The sequence below is a fragment of the Neofelis nebulosa genome, chromosome X, assembly GCF_028018385.1.
Source record: "Neofelis nebulosa isolate mNeoNeb1 chromosome X, mNeoNeb1.pri, whole genome shotgun sequence".
NCBI classification, from domain to species: Eukaryota; Metazoa; Chordata; class Mammalia; order Carnivora; family Felidae; genus Neofelis; species Neofelis nebulosa.
This window is the reverse complement of record NC_080800.1, coordinates 127545833-127564543: the sequence shown is the minus strand read 5'-3', so window position 1 is coordinate 127564543 and position 18711 is coordinate 127545833. Positions and strand designations below refer to the sequence as shown.

Genomic DNA, 18711 nt, shown 5'->3' with positions numbered 1-18711 from the left:
GGGGGATGGGATTAGCCGGTCTCTCTGGCAGCACTCAAGAATGGGGGATGGGAGAACTGGGAGGGACAGAGAGTCAAGATGAGACTCAGGTTTCCATCTCGAGCAGCCAGGTGGCATGTCCCAGGGGCATGAGGTAACAAACTAGGGACAAGAGAGAGGAAATAGGAGAATAATGGGGTCCAAAAAATAAGAAAGAATATTAGAGTCCAGAGAACTCAGTGACAGAGTCATGTCGAGTTGGGAAACCCAACAAATAGACCCACAGGCACGGCGTCCGTGACCCTGGCCGTCATTCTCTGCCAGCAGCCACTGTGCTTGTTCCCGACGGTGTCCTGGCTTGAACAGTGGCTTAGCGCCCCCCTCATCCCTTGCAGGGCCACTAAGTGTGGTTTGCCCCAAAGAGCACTGGGGCAGCTCGGGGCCTCACTACTTCGATCACGGCCCCTGCGGCCTGTGACCTACCAGAGTGCGACGTCGGTGAAGCCAGGCCAGCGTCCCGGGTCACTGGCCCCACGGCCGGGCCCGCCGCTCTCCCCGGCTGTGAAAGTGAACACCGCTTTTCTCTGTCTCTAGTTTTTGACCAGTTGGACGTCGTTTCCTACGAGGAAGTTGTTCGGCTCCCCGCGTTCAAGAGGAAGACCCTGGTGCTTATAGGTACCGTCTCGCTGTCCTCCCGCCCACGATGCTCTGCTGGCGACACTGCATGTCCCTCCTGGTGGTCCCACCCGCACTGCATAGTGCAGCCCCACTCCAAAAAAAAAAAAGGCAGTGAGCAGGAAAAGGGGGGAGAAAAGCACCGCCTCTTGTGCTCTCTGAAGCCTTACGGGTATATCCCATGTGGATTCGCTTTACAAATGAAACGAATCCTTACAAGGTTTTCAGCAGCTCGCTTTACGTGGGTGGCTCGCCCCACTGTCTTTGGAGCTAACACAGTAGTTGCTTAGCCGATCTGTATTAGGGTTCTGGAGAAACTGCCGGGGAAAACAGTGCCTTCAATGCGGTTCCGTTAATTTCGGAGAGCTCGGCAAAGCGACGTCTTTACGAAAAGGATGGAAAACCCCATGTGTTAGTTGGCTCCTCTGTGGCAACCAGTTAGCTTCTGAGTCCTGACCCCGAGCCCTGAAACGGAGCCTCCTCCCCTGACTGGGACACGAGGGCCTGGAGCCCCGAGCCCTCCTGAGCCCACTTCACCCACGTCTCATCCCTCAACCTAGCCCCACATTGGTTTTGGGGGAAAGAAGCAGAAGGCTTCGTGAGGAAAGAGCAGGCCACATTCTGTCTTCTCCAAGCTTCTGTCCTCCCTCCGCAGGAGCCAGCGGGGTTGGCCGCAGCCACATTAAGAGTGCCCTGCTCAGCCAGAACCCGGACAAGTTTGCGTACCCCGCCCCATGTGAGTACCCCGGGGGCCTTGCGGGCCGGGCAGGAGTGCCACTCTCTGTGTCCCGTGTGATTTAAAAAATTTTTTTTTTTCAACGTTTTTTATTTATTTTTGGGACAGAGAGAGACAGAGCATGAACGGGGGAGGGGCAGAGAAAGAGGGAGACACAGAATCGGAAACAGGCTCCAGGCTCCGAGCCATCAGCCCAGAGCCTGACGCGGGGCTCGAACTCACGGACCGCGAGATCGTGACCTGGCTGAAGTCGGACGCTTAACCGACTGCGCCACCCAGGCGCCCCCCGTGTGATTTTAGATGTTGATTAGAAAAACAAAGCACCATTTGGAAAGATAGAAGCATATATGTGTCATCGCTCTGGATAACTAACTATGCCCCTGTTCTTTTCTGTGCTGTTTGCCTGCGTCACAGAAGTGGTAGAAAATCATTTTAAATATTGAAAATATTGACTATTACACACTGAGTATTTAAAAGAATCAAGCAGGTAATGTTATTGAAAACATATACTCCTCGGGGTTGTGGGCTTGAGCCCCATGTCAAGCGTAGAGCTTACTTAAAATCTTTACAACACATCTATTACTCTTTTCATTTTACTTTATATTATAAACATGTTCTCATGAGCTTAAACCGCAGTCCGTTGAGTGGCTACGCGGTAATTTCCTTAGCTAGCCCACTATTGCTTCACATCTGGGCTGCCTCTCATTCTCCTGAAATGTCTTCTGAATCAAAGCAGCAGCACTCGGGAGAGGCCCGGTCTCGGCAGCTGCCCTCAGTAAGAGAATCAGGCCAGGAGTCAGATACCTTCTGTTCCCAGAAGCGAAGCTGCATAGTGTGATTGATTATGTGTATTCCCAGGAGGAGGCACTGTTCATCAGGGTAGAAAACCCTATTCAGAATCTAGTATTAGTATTGTTTCACTCCTTGCTTCGACACTGTGCCTTTAGAGATAAGTGACACACGAGGGGCAGACAAGACAGCAGGTGTCCCAGGGTTCAGGACTGAGTGGGAGTGTCTGAAAGCAGAAATAACCAGTGAAGGAGAGTTGCTGTTTTGTAAGATGGAAAGAAAGAGAGGCATGTGCAGGTTGGGATCGAGCAGCCAGGAAGAGAGCTGCGCGGGCGACGCGCAAGACGGAGGGGCAGGGGGCTGGATGCGGATGGGCTGCAGGAGAGGTGTGCCGGGAAGTGTGTGATGCTGGAGTTTCAAGCTGTGCTATCTGGAGCACATTGTACCTAGATGACAACTGATATGAGTGGTAGTAAATGCCGTGCCTTAAGAACATGCCAACATTTAACGATAGCGGTTTAAACCAAACGAAAGTACCCTTCTTTCCAAGCTACAGAGAGGCAACTTAAAATTTTTTTTGGCTTTTATTTACTTTTGAGAGACAGAGACAGCGTGAGCAGGGGAGGGGCAGAGAGAGAGGGAAACACAGAATCTGAGGCAGGCTCCAGGCTCTGAGCTGTCAGCACAGATCCCGACGCAGATCTCGAAGCCACGAACCGCGAGATCATGACCTGAGCCGAAGTCGGACGCTTAAATAACTGAGCCGCCCAGGCGCCCCCAGAAAGGCAACTTTAAATGTCCTTACATGGAACGCTGCCCATGGCTCACAGATCTGCTTAAAAAGTATTTTCAGCTGTCATTTCTCAAATTGTGAGCTCTAATGCTCCTGGGGTTGGCGGTGGAAGAGATGACCCTTCATATGGGGAAAGGGATAGAAATTTTCCACATTGGGCTTCGCCTCTCGAAAGGCACATGCATTCTGGGCAGACGGGGCATCTCCTGCTCCAGTGTCAGCCCTGTGGGACCCTGTGGGACACACCCCTCTGCTAAGCCCTCCGTACCAGAGGCAGACACCCCGGCCCACGCCCCTAGGGGACGGTGAGGGATTTGTGTTCTGGCGCAGATACCACACGGCCGCCCAAGAAGAGTGAGGAAGATGGGAAGGAATACCACTTCATCTCCACCGAAGAGATGACGAGAGACATCTCTGCCAACGAGTTCCTGGAGTTTGGCAGCTACCAGGGCAACATGTTTGGCACCAAATTTGAAACCGTGCATCAGATTCATAAGCAGGACAAGATTGCCATCCTGGACATCGAGCCCCAGGTGGGTAGGCACGCCACGGCAGGAACGGATGGGGTTGTGTTCATCTAGAGCCGGGGCAGCGGTACCAGGAATGACGGGCTTGGTGCTGCCCGTCGTGATGGCTGACTCCGGTCCTCTCTTCTTCCTTCCTCGTTTTCCAGACCCTGAAGATTGTCCGCACGGCAGAGCTGTCACCGTTCATTGTGTTCATCGCACCCACCGACCAGGGCGCCCAGGTGGGAAGGACGGGGTTATGCAGGGGGGATGGAGGTTCGCTGTCTGGGTCTGCCCAGACTGGGACATCGGTCCAGAGCGCAGCTCATCACAAATCCCCCACGTACTTCCTGGCTACTGCCATCCTTTCCGCAAGGCCAAGAAGCCAAAGGGCACGGGCACGTTAGATTTACCGGGCCAGCGGCTAGGCCGGCAGCCGGGCCAGGTCAGGGGGCAAAAGGAATCAGACCCAGTCATTGTTCCCGAAGTGCTTAGGGTCTAGGGGCAGAGACGGACAGTCTGGCAGACCCCCACACCGGTGCGACAGGAGCTCAAGTGGGACAAAGCAGGAGTACCAGAGGCGGCCCTGAACCCACCCTGGGGTGTGTGCGGCTGTGGGGAGAGAGGAGGGGCTCCTACCCGCTCTGCATCATCCTCCATACGCTTCACTGTCCCCGGCCTATTCGCCAGGCATGATGATCTCACCGTGTCGCTGCGTAGATAGCTTCTCCCGCCTTTTTAGTAGGCGTGTGGTCTCCCATTGAGCATATGTGACACAACTGTTCAGTCTCGCCATTTCCTTCTCGAAGGCCACTTGGGTTGTTTTCAAAAGGACCGTTACAAATTATACCGCGGCCAGCGGCCCATACACGTGGCATTCCACATGTGCGCAAATGTAGGCATAGGAGAAATTCCCGGCAGGGCTGCCCGGTCCGAGGATGCGTGCAGTGGGAATTGAGAATTTGGAGACAGATTACCCGCGAGAGTGCTTGCTTCCATGTGCCAGGCGCATATTATCCAAAGTTCATTTCTGGCCCATCTAATGGAAAACTGCAGTCTCGTTGTACTTCCACCTTTTGCTGCCAGTGGCTGAGTAGCTCGCCAGACTACTGAGGGCTATTTGTGTCGACTCCTCTGTGAACTGCCTGCTCGTGTCCACGGCTCATTTTTCCGAGCTTATTGGCCTTTTCCTTCGTGATTTCTAGGAACTCTGTGTGAGGGCAACTAGCCGTCTCTGATGTCGGTTGTAGATATTTTCTCCCAGTTTGGCATGTATTTTGGTGTTTATTGCTACGCATTTTTACTTGTATGGAGTGCTGTCTTTTCGTGGACACAGGTTTCAGACGCTAGACCGAGGCCCGGATTGCAGCTGTGGTGGTTCTGGGAAGGGCTGTGTTCAAAGGCGTGGACTGGGGGTGCTGCTCAAGTCCGTGCCATCTCGATGGAGCTACTGGTCTTCAGAGCTGTGATTCTCCAGTCACGGTTGCTTTGAGATCCCCTGAGACTTGTGTTCTTAATTGATCGCCTCTGTACATCCTGTTAACATTCCCAAGGAAGGCCTTCAGGGTTTGAGTGTTTAAGCAGGTGGTTCTGAGCCAGGCGGGGTCACAGCAGTCAACGCACGCCGACACGCCATCGCTGGCCTCTGGGACCGCTTCATCCGTGGTTCTCTTCCTTTGCAGACAGAAGCCCTGCAGCAGCTGCAGAAGGACTCCGAGGCCATCCGCAGCCAGTACGCGCACTACTTTGACCTCTCGCTGGTCAACAATGGCGTCGATGAGACCCTGAAGAAATTGCAAGAAGCCTTCGAGCGGGCGTGCAGTTCTCCACAGTGGGTGCCCGTCTCCTGGGTTTACTAAGCTTGCAGAACGGGGGAGCTTCCGTCCGCCCTTCTCTAGCGGTGTGAAGTCCATTCTCCTTGCTTTCAGACAAACAGGGACGCTCCCCTAGTTTTGTCAGCTTCCCGCACTCTGCTCCTATCCTACTTCCGCCAGTGGGCGTCAGACTGGTGCAGGCTCCTGGCTGGGCTCTGACTCTCCCGCTTAGATGGATCCCCAGTGATCAGGGCCTCAGAAGGCTCTCTGGAAACCTGAGGCCGAAAATACTGTCAAAACACAACTGCTAATCAAAGATGGTGCACACAGAGAGGAAAAGCAACGGACCTTGTCCCTTAAAGCCTGTGCACCTTCACCTCGAATCACCCCGGGCACTTCATTGGTCTTGGAAGCATCTGTAACCTCAGCCTCAACTTTCTAAAATGCCAAAATGAAACAGCTGTGCAATAGGAGGATGCCTGCTCTAGGTAAACCCTCAAAAGCAATAAAAATGTGTTAAAACGCCAATGTCTTGTGTCTCCTTGCGTTTCCGCCTACACGGGTCTCTGGAGAGGGAAACCGCACCACCTGCTTTAAGCTTCTGAGGGCAGCATCAGTCCCAGTTACCTCTCCTGAGTCCTTAAGTCTCCCCTCCAGCATGGAACAATCTGGAACCTAGAGGTCAAAATGACTTCCCGGGAGCGGTGTGTGTGTGCACTGGGCAGGGCATGACCCGGTGCTTACACGTGGACCCACGCACACGCACGCGCGCATACACACGTGCGCGCATCTAAAAAAAGTTTGGCAACAAAGGTGTGATCGCCCCATTTGTATTCCACAGGGGGAATGCGCACATTCACGTTTAAGGTACTGTGAAGATTCCCGAGGGAACGTTGCCCGTTCTACCAGCCGCTCCTTTCAGCCGCTTCGCTCTCCAGACCTGGTTTTCAGAACACCCACGACTACTTCCCAAATTAAACTACCGTGTCCAGAAGGAAAACTCCACTCCCTTGTTCTCACAGCAGCTGCTGGGGTCACAAACACGTGCGTCCACGTAGAAATGCACACGAGACGCTCCCATCCTGCACGAGAGAACCCACTAAGCGGGGGCACAGTGAGCTTTCCCACCACGACTTGCTGGAGGCAGGCTCACATTCCGACCTCACTCACAGAGGGAAACCCAGCCCCCGGCCACGCTCAGGATCCCCCCCCTCCCAGACCCACTATGTAGATACTAACACCTTTCTCCTGTCATTTGCGAGATCACTAAATTTGTGATGATGTCCCTCTTTTTATCTAGTCAATGTCCCGAATGGAGACTCCAGAGCATTTGGTCCCATGCCAGATAATAGGCCCCGAGATGAACATTGCAAGGCAAGAAAAGCAACCAGGGGATCAGCAAATGTCAAACAGGACATAGTTCCCTGGATTTTTAATCAAAATATTTTATATTTTTTCTTCTCCGAATCTGAGATCCCCAACAATCAGAAAACCCAACAAGAATACTTTTAAAAACAAGTAAAGTTTAATAAGTAAAAATTCCAACCTTCTCCCAGCAGTGAGTGATTGCATCCTTTGAAAGTAAAGGAGGGTTAAGAGTACAGAGCAGTTTCTAGCTTCTGTCACAAAACACGTAGGCAGATGGATCCAGGCGCACGAGGCTGTACACACAGGCTCTGAACAAGTACACAGAAGACCACTAAGCCCGAGATGGACTGGAAAACAGCTGATAAGTTTGGCCTGCCTCTGGCAGGGGAAATGGGGGTGACACAGGTGGCCGTGACGCCAAGTAGACCGCTGTCCTCATAGGACGCGGGAGGAAAAATTGATCTCTGCAGTGAGCAGCGTGGCTCGGTTCTATGGTTTTACTTGCTCTACACCATTTCATTGAGCAACGTGCGGACGCTTTCGATGAGCCAGGGCGGGGGACGGGGTGCAAACCAGGAGAGAGCGAGGGTGTCAACACAGCCACCGGGCAACGGCTGAGACGGTGCCCGGGCTGCGCTGAGTCTGAAGGAGAGGGTTCCGACTCTCCCCAGCAGAGAATCCGCCTCCTTCACCCGTATCCTTAAAACAGGACAGGATGGGATGGGCGCACCAGGTGACCTCACAGAGCTCTCAGGTAGCAGGAAAACGTGCCGGGGCTCTCCACCCTTTCTGGGACCTGGGTTCCATTCCCTCAAGAACCAAAGGAATTAGCTTTTCTCAGTAAGGCTTTTTAATTTCTCCTCCCAACTGGACACCGGGCTTAAAGTGGTCTCCACTACTCAGAAACCACTTCCACTTTGATTTTCTTCTTCTTCTTCTTCTTCTTGCTGGCGTCACTGTCCTGGAACAAAGAGAGAGCCTCACAGCATCTGTTAACAGAACCAAATTAGGGAAGTCCCGAAAGCCCCAGAAGGCTTTTCGGGATCGGCGAGGCTATTCCACGGTCATTTTGCACGTAACTTTCAGCGCCGCCCCAGTGCCGGACTTCCACAGACGGCCCGGCCAGCAGCACACTTCTAAGTAAACGCTGGGGTCGGTTTCTGTGCGCCCCCCAGGGCTGCTGGAGGGCATGCGCACTGTGGGCAACGTGGGACTGCCGCCCCCTCCCCTTTCGTGTCTGCCGTGTTTCTACACACCCCATCTCCCGGATCGTCCGCACTGTCTACACCAGCTTTGGCCTTCTTATCCTTCTTCTTCTTCTTTTCTTTCTTGACCAGCTGTGGTGACGTCTCGTCACTTTCACTCTCTCGCTTCCGCTAAGGTGGGGACAATCGTGTTAGGTCTTGGGCAAACACAGTTGAGAGAGGTTCAGTAAGAAAAGAGCCTAAATCTTGGGGTGCCTGGGTGGCTCAGTCAGTTGAGCGTCCGACTTCAGCTCAGGTCACCATCTCACAGTTCGTGAGTTCGAGCCCCACGTCAGGCTTTGTGCTGACAGCTCAGAGCCTGGAGCCTGCTTTGGATTCTGTGTCTCCCTCTCTCTCTGCTCCTCCCCTGCTCACACTTTGTCTCTCTCTCAAAAATAAACAAACATTAAGAAAAGAGCCTAAATCCAACAAACAGAGCCCCCATTTACCGAGGACTCCAACACGGTCTCCTCCCTAGAGAGCAGGACCCACGGGCGCAGCTGAGCCTGAACTGGTGGGCCGCGTGCCCTCAGAGAAGGCGGGTGAGCCAGGGGCGTGAGGCTGACGGCCCCCAGTGGGGCCAGAAGTCCTTCCCGGGAACCTCAGACTGGAGAGCTGTGGCACTGCCGCGTATTTTCGACGGCGAGCTGCTGTCGTCTAGAGCGGACTCTGCTCCCACACGAGCTGTGCCCGCGCTTGACCCCGGGTGGGGGCCGGAGGGACACATACGTGTGCTCTGCTCCAGTGTCGCTGCCCGACCTCCAAGCCTGTGGAGCCCGAGGTGTGGCGCACAACCTGCATCGTGTGCTGCGTGCACCCCCAGGGGTGGGAAGCCTGCCACGCTGAGGTGCAACATACGGTGGGACCGCAGTCCTCGACACGGGCCGAACAGAACCCTCTTCCAAAGGACACTGCAAACTGATCCCAGCACGTCACTTACCTTTGGAGCTTTCACCACTTCATCAACTACTTTTGGGGCTTTTACCACTTCAACAACTTCCTGCGGGGCTTTTGCTGCCTTGGCCGCCACCTCTCTCTTGGCAGAGTCACTGAAAAAGAGGGAGCGATGGGTCAAATGCACTGAACGGCTTTCAGGCAGTGAAAGCCGCCATCCAAATACTGACAGTGGCCAGAAATCCCCACTCACTGCTGCAGAATGACTCCCTCTAGAGCCCCACGAACCAGACTACAAAGGGGTTAACCGTCTGCCACGGAGGCCCCGGCCCCTAACCGGCCTGGGCAGTCAAGGGTAGTACCTCTGGCCCCCAGACCTCCTGAGCCACCACCCCACGTTTAGCAAGTTTCCCCCAAACTGAATCTGCCCCCCCCCCCCCCCACCGCACCCAGGCACTCCAGGAGCTCCTGTCCTCCCTTCCCATGCTCACCTGCAGTCGAGGCACCCGTCTGGGCCGCCCCCTCACTGCACCTGCCCCCCAGGCTCCATGGCCTCCCACCCTCACCACCTATGCCCTCCTCACCTGCACTCTCTGCCCAGCTGGGGCTCGGAGACGTCCCACCCTCACCTGTAGTCCACGTACTCCTGCGTCCAGGTGACAGGTGTGCTGTCCGTGGGTTTGCCATGCTTATCCAGAAGGCCCTGCTTGATCATCAACTTCTTCTGACTTGCCTGGCAGACCGTCAGAGTTTCAACATCAGAACAGTGTCAACTTGTGAAGCAGGTACTGTGACCGCTCACATCAGGCTCCTCCCTCGCAGTCTCACTTGGGCTCCACACTCCTCCGCACAACACTCAGAACCCACGTTCTCCAACGGAAGCAAACGTGGGACTTGGCGCAAGTCACAAAGCCCACTGTATCACTGACAGCCTCTGAAGCGTTGTTTTGTGGCACCTCCCCCCCACCTCATTCTCAACCCCCAGGCCTTTGCACCTGCTATTCCAGCTTCCCCACTCTCCCCTACCTGACACCTAACACTGCATCCTCTAAGCTGGCCCGGCTCCAGCAAATCTCTTACCCAGGACCCCCAACCAGGTCAAACCCCTCATTTTGGACTCCCAAAGTGCCAGGCACCCCTCTGCATCCCTTGATAAGACTTCAACTTGGCGGAAATTCACCATTCATTGTGCAGTATGACTGACGTCCATCTGCTTCCCCCTTTGTACTAGGAAATCTCGAAGGTCTGAGATGGGCCCATTTCTACTCACCATCAACTCGCCAGAGCCCAGCACATGGCAAGGTTGTGGTAGTAGGGACACACTCGAGAGCCATCCAGGTGAATATTCAACAACACAAAAATGAAAACATAACCCGGTGGGACACACACGCAGTCCCACTTACCTTTGGACCTAAACCCCACTTCCGAGGATAAGTATCTCTCTCCATGATCACTCTCTTGATCTTGGCTACTATACCATGGTCACAGGTAGAGATCACTGCTGTGGTCATTAATGCAATAGCTGGAGGTGTGGGAAAGAGATGAAAGAGGGATCTGGAGTGGAAAATGTGGTTGGCGATGAGCCCTAATTCCACTGTTTTATAAACCCATTGAAAACTCAAAGCTCTACTGCCTTAATGGAGGCTTCCTTTGCTGAGGATGTTCATATGGAGACAATCTGCCATTATGGGAAGAAAGCCTCTGAAAGCATGTTATCAGTTTAAAAAACATTCACACTAATCACATAAAACTCAATGCTTCCTAGATCCTCAGGAGTCCAAACATCTGAGGTATTCACTGACCGCGCCTCACTCGTGCCAGGAGGAAAGCATGTCATCAGACTCCCTTCTCAGTTGTAAGCAGGGCTCTGCGGGGAGCAGCCAAGAGGGGAAGGGAACACCTCGACAAGGCACCCTAAAGATACACTCCTCAGGCTCCAGGCTCAGGCCACACACAGGGAACGGCTTGCACACACCCTTCACGGAATGGAACACTTGAAGTTCTAAGCGACAACACCAACTAAACACTCACAAGTTAACTGATACAGACAGACAACGAATGGACTATACTCTCCATATGAATTACCAAAGACATGCATTCTCTTCCTGGACGATCTCCTCCATCCTCACTGGAACCAAGCTGCTGAGATGTGGCTGCTAATACCAGCCAGCTGGACAAAATCTGGGCCCATCTACGACGATCCCCTGCTAGGACTACCTCTACAGGCCCCAGACAACACAGTGATTACGTGAACCTGAGGAGGTGGACGTGGGGTCCGCTCTTAGCAAGCCTGGCTGTGATGGCGCGGCAGGAACTAGTGCAAGCTCTCCTCTTACCCATGCAGATCGCTTCCCCTTTGGTGGTGATGACCACGATCTCCTGGTTGACTTCGATGCCGTCCTCGTATCGGAGAACTCCCGGAAGCATGATCTTTGCCCCGTAGCAGATTGCATTCACCTGCAGGGATGGCATCGCACGTCAGAGCACCAGCTGCTCCGCTAGCCAGTGCCCTCCATCCGAACCCACACCAGAAAAGAACACGCGGCGTGGACCTGCGAGTGTACCCCCACCTACAAAATGGGGCTAATGGCATCGACAGCCACTGGCTGCAATCCGGTGTATGAAACAACCACTCACCACGGGCTAGCCACCTTATCCCCACCGACTCAGACGTTAAAGGGGACTGAAATACCTACTCCTCATCCATCCACAGGACTTCAAAGGTATCTTTATCTTAAACCAAAACCCAGCCTTCATTTTCCTTAATTACTCTTCTCTATTTTTTATCCTTGAGGAAAACCCTGACAGAAATGGGAGACCTTTTTGCTTTATTGGGAGATCTGGCCTATTAACAGGCCCCCAAAGTAACCAGCAAGCAAGATTACCAAGGCCTGTGACCCGACCCCATGCAGGTTAAAAAGGCCACCTCTCCTGGGCATCAATGGCTTATGCCATCTTGCCTTCACTTACCTAGATACCTTGCTGACCGCATTCTTCCTCCCCCTAAATTCACCCAGACGGCACCAATCTGATCCCAGCATAATGAGAATTTATCACATTTCTGTTCTATTTCACGTGATTAACTTTTTCCAACTATGATAGCCTGGCTTAGTATACCTCTGTAATTTTTGTCTCCTACAAACCATAACATACAAAAAATGCATCAGACGGGTTCCTGGGTGGCTCAGTTGGTTAAGCATCTGACTCTTATTTCGGCTCAAGTCACAATCTCACGGTTTGTGAGTTTGAGCCCCATGTTGGGCTCTGTGCTGATAGCATGGAGCCTGCTTGGGATTCTCTCTCTGCCCCGCCCCTGCTTACGCTCTCTCTTGCTTGGTCTCAAAAATCAATAAACATTTTTTAAATGCATCAAATACTCTTAACTTTGCTATCCTTTGTCCCTGACATAACTAATTATATCATTAAGAGAAGTGCTCTCAGGGTGCCTGGCCGGCTCAGCTGGTGGAGCGTGTGACTCTTGATCTTGGGGATGTGAGGTTCGAGCCCCACCTTGGGTGTAGGAATTACTTAAAGGAAAACAGTAAGCTCATATCATGTTTCATCTCTTCCCACAGAGCACAGACCAGACCTCCTGTCTAGGGTCGTTTTATCACACTGCGGAGGTGCAGCCCAGGACTTACCGCGCTGTCTTTCAGGGTCGTTTTATCACACTGCGGAGGTGCAGCCCAGGACTTACCGCGCTGTCTTTCATCACCAGCCGTTTGTGAGATGTCAAGAGCTTTTCTAAAGGGTAAACAACCCGCCGCAGGTAACTCTCATCCTTGTGGTTGTCATACAGCCACTGGGCATCAAGCACGTCGTGCATCGTCACCATATGGTCCTGAAAAGCAGCCATGCGCAAAAATTGTTCAGTGTCACCGTATCTTAAATAGTCCAACAGACCCCAAACTTCCAAAATGTGAATGAATTTAGTCCAAACTCAGTCTTTAGTCTCTTCCCAATCATGTATCTTCCGCACATCTGTAAGCTGGTGACATACTTAAATCTAGGCAGTTTTGTAGGCTGTGGGATCAAAATGAATAGAGTAATGCTTTCTATCCAATCATCTCCCACAGCCCGGGTTTCAGTGTTCCAAAGTTTAATTAACAGAACAAGGAAGCCACCCTGAACTGAACTCAACACTTTGGAAATTGCCTTTTCCAGGATGTGAAGCAGGTGGCATTGCAGCAGGGGCGGGAGGATAAGGAGCAGCTCCAAAACTTCTAGCCCATAATGCTGTACCTTTTCACTCATGACTCCAGAACGCACCCGCCGAAGTTCCTGCATCTGACCGCCAACTCCCAACAACAAACCCAGGTGCACACACAGTGTCCGAATATACGTGCCGGCCTCACAACTCACCCAGAAGATTCCTAAGATGCACACACATAAAAGTAGCACATTTTCCAAAGTAAACACATTGCTAACTGAAAAACCCAGAGTTATTCTGTATCTGAGCCAACAAGACTAAAAACAATAGAAACAGGCCTTGACCACACCATATACTAAGGGCATCTATTCTTAATGAGAGAATCTAATTCTCAACAATACATTCCTGGGGCGCCTGTGTGGCTCAGCTGGTTGAGTGTCCACTCTTGATTTAGGCTCAGGTCTCGATCCCAGGGTTGTGGGATCAAGCCCCTCAGGCTCCACGCCAAACGTGGAGCCTAAGAGAGCCTAAGATTCTCTCTCCCTCTGTCCCTCTACCCCAGTCGCGCTCTTTAAAAAAAAAAAAAAAAGCATTCCTGTCCACATATGGTGTCCTGTCCACATATGGTTGGCTTCCTCAAAGGCCTAAGGACCCACCTAATCTTCTTTCCGGATCATACTCGATCATCTTGCTCTCGTATATGGTCCGCACTCGGAGCTGCCTCTTTACTGCAGCAATAAGTGGGGGTCGCTGGAATAAGGCACCTGTCAGAGTTTCTAGGGCCTAAGAATAAGCACAAATCAAAATAAAGACTCTTGAATAAGAGCAAGGGTCTACTGTGGCAGGTTGAGGACACAACTGAAACACAAAGTATCTTTCAATCATTTAAGACCTATGATGCCCTTTCCATTTTTGCTTCTTTCTTCAAAGACACAGAAAGGACTTGGTGCCAATCAGAGCCCTTTCCTCAGAAGTGGCAAGTCCAGAAGTGACCCTGCCATGTGCAGTTACCTGTCCAGGCCAGCTCGGGCAGCCCACTGGGAAGGGCACAAGACAGGACGGTCAGGAAAACCGACCTGTCTCCAGATGTCTACGGGCTTGGATACCCAAGTTGCCAAAATGTGCCCTCCCTATAATCAGACTTACCCTAGAAAGTTGAGTCCCCCCTTCAATAGCATTGTGTAGCCGGACAATTCCCACATACTCTTTGCCTGAAAAATGACAAAAGAGTAGTCAGGTGTGGCCACTGAGTTTTCTGGAGTTTTAAAAATATGCTCATATTCACATTTTGTATAACAGGAAAAGCAGGCCATTTGACTCTGTAAAATTTGCATCAAGACAAAATTTCATGGTTTGGACTTGGGAAAGGACTGAACATGCTCTCTCTCATTGGGAGTTCAACTTTCAGTGCGCTGACAGGGACCGCTGGAGCATCCAGTGTACAGCCTGCTTAGCAAAAAACCTTTTTCAGGCACCTGGGCAGCCAAGTCGGTTAAGTGTCCGACTCTTGATTTTGGCTTAGGTTATGATCTCACAGTTCGTGAGATCAAGCCCCGTTGTCAGGCTCTGTGCTGAAAGTGCAGAGCCTGCTTGGGATTCTCTCTCTCTACCCCTCCCTGGCTCACACAGGCTTGCTCTCTCTCCCTCTCAAAATAAATAAGCATTTAAAAAAAAAAAAGAAGAAGAAACCTTGGAAGGTCAAGTATGAGAGATTCTCCTGATGAAAATTTCCAAGGGCCAAAAAATAGAAGGAAAGGAAATGTAGAAAGCCTTCCAGTATCAAAGAGGCTGCCTCTTTATTCCCTCTTGCACATACCTGCACTCTGTTGGGATTTCACCAAGCGAGTGGCTCGTTCTATGCACACGATTAAACAGCCAGTCACCTTGGGATCCAGAGTACCACTGTGTCCTGTCTTCTCCACCCGAAGTATTCGTCGGATCCACGCTACCACCTCATGGGAAGAGGGGTTGGAGGGCTTATCAAGATTAATGAAACCTGTCCTAGAATGGAAAAGAAATCACTGCACCATCATCATTGGCCCTTTAATAAAAACTAAATCTGAAGAGGAAAAAAGTTCACGATCAGTACAGGTTATGTATTTAAGGCAATTCTAGGCCATTCTAAAATGCCACTATCTCCTTGAATAACTGATGTGAAAAGGTCTTTTTAAAAATAAACTCTATGTGCCATGTGGGGTTCAAACACATGACCTGAAGACCAAGAGTTGGATGCTCTATCAACTGAGCCAGCCAGGCGCCCCTGAAAAGGTCCTTTTGAAAAGAAGTCTGAACAGTGTTTGCTCCCAACACACTTACCTGATATAGTCCCCAATCTCTCTCTTCAGAGGATTTGATCCACAAGGAAGAGGTGTATAGTGTGTTGTCCTTACATTTAGCTTATCGAAATTCTGGAAAGCAAGGATACAACACAAAATAAACTTACTAAACCATTAACGTGTGTACGACAAGAGTCAGCACCACTATCAACTATGATATGGTTAACTTGCAAGTTCAGAAACCTGGATTCTACCCCTCGGTTTTCATTGTGTGACACAGCGTTAAGCCCCCTTACACACTGGAAAAATTACCCACAGCAGGAGGATTTAGACAAAGTTAATCACTCCTCTAGAAATACTTTTCGTTACCAGGACTGGCAACCACGTTTCTCAAACACAACCAGCTCATTCCTGCTCCAGATGCTCCCATCTCTGTTCTCAGGTCTGCTCCTTTTTACTCTCCTCCTTTCCAGGGCTCAACTGCAGGTCTCAAAGAGCTCCCCTCAACTGAAGCTCGCCTTTCACGTTACCCAGTTTAGTTCCATCGTGGTGCTTCGACAAATAGCAATTATTTTTTTTAACCGTCTACCTCCCACCCCTAGATTTTAAGTTTCATGATACTAGGGACTTTGGCCTATCCAGTTCACTAGCATACCCTATAGCAGAACCTATAACAGAAAAGCAGATATAAATGGTAGACCCATCTGGCCGAGCAGAAACTGAACAGTGTTGAATTACATGAGCAAATCTCATTCTTTCACCTAATATATATTGGTTTATTAAAACACTTTGCCAAGAGGCATCTGAGTAACTTTCCCTACCCTAGCTTTTTCTCCTAATCTCATACATGGTGCCCACTAAGTTGTTTGTGAAACTTGTAATTCAACTCATCACTGAGCCAGCCTATTTCAAACCCAACACAATGGTCAGCAATTTTCTAGAGAACGTGTTACGTGCCAGGCACTACAGCAAAACACATTTCATGGATTACCTCCTGCAGCCCTCAGCTTGCCTTCCCAATAAAAGATGTCATGAGCAAACCACCTCAGAGGTTAAATGACTGGCTCAAAGTCACACACTGACTTTGTGTGGTCACAAAGTCTGACTGAAATTGGTCTGGTTTCAAAGCTCATGTTCTCAAGCACTAAAGCAGTCCTGCTCCAAGCGAGGCTCACAAACTAGTATGAGTCTGTAAAGTGGAGTTAAATACAGAAAACAAGAACTAATTATTTGTAAACTTCGATGGTGGTTTGACATTGTGACATTTTAACTGTATCATGTAAAGCGTTGGGTGCACTGGAAATGAAAAACAAAACAAAACAAAGCCTGGCCTTCATGTCAGACACACTGAAAAACATTGCTTTAGACTGTGTCATCTACCATTGCCATGGTCAAGGATGCTAGCGCTAATCACTCTTAACGAATCTTTTAACACTTTAATAAGGTAAAAGCCAGGCATTGATCCGATGCATAATCTTAACCACATACCTTGAGCAACAGGGGCCATTGAGATGTGTCCAGCTGAGCTGCCTTGGATTCAGGTTTGATAAGAAATTCCTCAGCGTGTTGTATCTCCTTACATGGGACAGAAACACACCCTATTAGACTTCCCAAGTGATTTGGAAGAATTCCACTGCTATCACATAAGTTTAAGCCTTTTAAATAGAAAACAAGGTAGTCTCTATTGCTCTTCACTGGGACCTCCAAAGAAAAACCAGGATCTCGGAAATGAACCACGATCTCAGAAAAGTAAGTGAAGTGCCACCAAGATGGGGTCAGGTCCTTATGAGAGAAAGAGGAATAGTGGGTCTGTGGGTGGAATAAAAAAGCATTTCAGGTAGAGCAGCTGGTGTACCAACACCAGTCAGCAAACTCTACTTGACAGGAGATTCAGGTGACTGCGTTGTGTATTTCCTAAAACAACCACTCAATTCCAACCCATTCCTTAGAAACTTGCAAAAAACAATTGTTTTATGTAACGTGTTACCTACGTAACATTTCCTTTTTGTCAAAGCAAAGGAAAACATATTCCTACTCACTGCTACATCTTCTTCTGCTAACGACTTCCGCTCCTTTTTCTTCTTATGTTTCTTCGGCACAATATACACTAAAACAAACACACACACACACACGAGATTTGGGAGTTTTTCCCCAAAATAAGGGCAACAAAGCTTCAAATAGTGAAATCAGAGCAAGTAAAAATCGGATGTTTGATCTAGAATTGCTGGGGAAAGCCTAGTGTGTAAAAGCCAAACGCGTGGGCTGCACGGCCGGGTAACCGACCGCAGGCAGTCGCACATGCCGGCTTCCATTCCGGCTCACCACGTGGCCGTGGAGGGGCTTAGATCTGCCGCAGGAGCGCTCGGGCCAAGGGCCTCCAAGTTCCCTGAGTGACCACGCAACCGCCCCCTCCCCGGCCCCCGGCCTGTACAACTTTCTCTGCACTTGGAGCTGCGCGTACGTCCGAGCCCCTCGGCCCCTCTCTTTGCGGGGCCTCTTCCCAGCGCCCTTCCGCGTGGCGCCGACCGACCCGGGTGTGTGGGCTGGCGGCGGCGCAGGTACGGCCAGGTCTCCCGTCACCGCGGGGTCGCCGGAGAGGCCGACGTCTTTCGGCGACGACCCGGGCCCTCAGGCGGCCGTGCCATCGAAGGGAGGCCCGGGCCTCGCAGAGCCACGTCACTGCCAGCACCTCTCCATCTCCGGCCGTCACCCTTAGAGCCAAGGCCAAGAGGAAGGCCAACAGGAGGCCCGGCCCGGCGGCGACGGGGCCGGACCGGCGGCAAACCGGCGGGGATCTCGGCCCCCGACGCCGCCACCCTCCCACCCCGGCTCTCCGCTCGGCGGAGCCAGTACTCGGCCCGGCCACCCACGAGGAGATGACCCTTTACCTTCCGTGTCCGCCATGTTGCCCCGCACAGCGTGCGAGCAGCGTGGGACACCGCCGAGGAAGCAAGCACAGACTCCCGCCGCCCTCAGGCCGCGCCACTAAGCCCCGCCCACCTCTGTGACGCCCAGTGCGCGCCGCGCCGCGGAGCGGTGGGGGCGGGGGCGGGCTCTGGGAGCACAGCCCGGGGCGCGCGCGGGCCGCCTGCACAATTTCATTGGTTGGGTTGCCCTCCCGCCCCCGCCGCGGTAGCGCGCCCGCGCGTGCGCCTTGAGCCTCTCCCGGCCATGGGCTGCCCCGGTTGGAGGCGCATGCGCAGTCCGCCCCGGTGGTCCGTAACTGTGGGCGCGGTCCCGGGCCCGGATCGCTGACTTTCGTTGGGTTTAACACGGGCCTAGGCACTCGGGCGTCCTGCGAGCACTCTGTTAAACAACAGCTAATTGCTTCCTTTCGCCGACCCTTTAAGGTTGGGTATCGGATCAGTCCCGATTAAAAAGCGAAGACGTTGAGGCACAGAGACGTTGAAAGCTCTTTGCTGCTTGCAATTCCCATCCAGCTAGAGCGCCGCTGGCCAATAGGAATACTGTGCGACCTGCTTGTGGA

The 18711-nt window shown here is 51.8% G+C and overlaps 2 protein-coding genes and 1 non-coding gene across 3 annotated transcripts in view; 1 reads left to right on the top strand and 2 right to left on the bottom strand.

The window, feature by feature from the left end:
• Positions 1 to 5820, top strand: part of MPP1 (MAGUK p55 scaffold protein 1) — a 30811-nt gene extending 24991 nt beyond the window's left edge. The window contains exons 8-12 of the mRNA XM_058714865.1: positions 574 to 654; positions 1310 to 1390; positions 3303 to 3505; positions 3646 to 3720; positions 5161 to 5820. Coding sequence (XP_058570848.1) covers positions 574 to 654; positions 1310 to 1390; positions 3303 to 3505; positions 3646 to 3720; positions 5161 to 5337 — 617 coding nt within the window. The 3' untranslated portion in view covers positions 5338 to 5820. The remainder of the gene's footprint in view (positions 1 to 573; positions 655 to 1309; positions 1391 to 3302; positions 3506 to 3645; positions 3721 to 5160) is intronic.
• Positions 5821 to 6795: 975 nt separating this feature from the next.
• On the bottom strand, positions 6796 to 18242 carry DKC1 (dyskerin pseudouridine synthase 1). Its single transcript, XM_058714864.1, has 15 exons — positions 18113 to 18242; positions 17264 to 17331; positions 16713 to 16799; positions 15265 to 15356; positions 14765 to 14949; positions 14095 to 14159; positions 13605 to 13731; positions 13041 to 13171; positions 12496 to 12639; positions 11135 to 11255; positions 10202 to 10320; positions 9428 to 9531; positions 8845 to 8953; positions 7917 to 8036; positions 6796 to 7621 (listed from the first exon to the last, which is right to left on the bottom strand). Exons 1-15 carry the CDS (start codon positions 18126 to 18128, stop codon positions 7556 to 7558), a joined length of 1554 nt encoding a protein of 517 aa, XP_058570847.1. The 5' UTR covers positions 18129 to 18242; the 3' UTR covers positions 6796 to 7555.
• On the bottom strand, positions 12813 to 12948 carry LOC131503330 (small nucleolar RNA SNORA36 family). The gene has a single exon (XR_009257420.1). It is a non-coding gene; the product is annotated as a small nucleolar RNA SNORA36 family (small nucleolar RNA).
• Positions 18243 to 18711: the final 469 nt, after the last annotated feature.

What these genes read in the sequence shown, in the direction of transcription:
- DKC1 (XM_058714864.1), bottom strand. An exon ending in TGGTGATGAAAGACAGCGCG is followed by an intron (nt 11,256 to 12,495) that starts GTAAGTCCTGGG and finishes CCATCCCTGCAG; the next exon opens with GTGAATGCAATCTGCTACGG. An exon ending in AGTGGGGTTTAGGTCCAAAG is followed by an intron (nt 9,532 to 10,201) that starts GTAAGTGGGACT and finishes ACGGTCTGCCAG; the next exon opens with GCAAGTCAGAAGAAGTTGAT.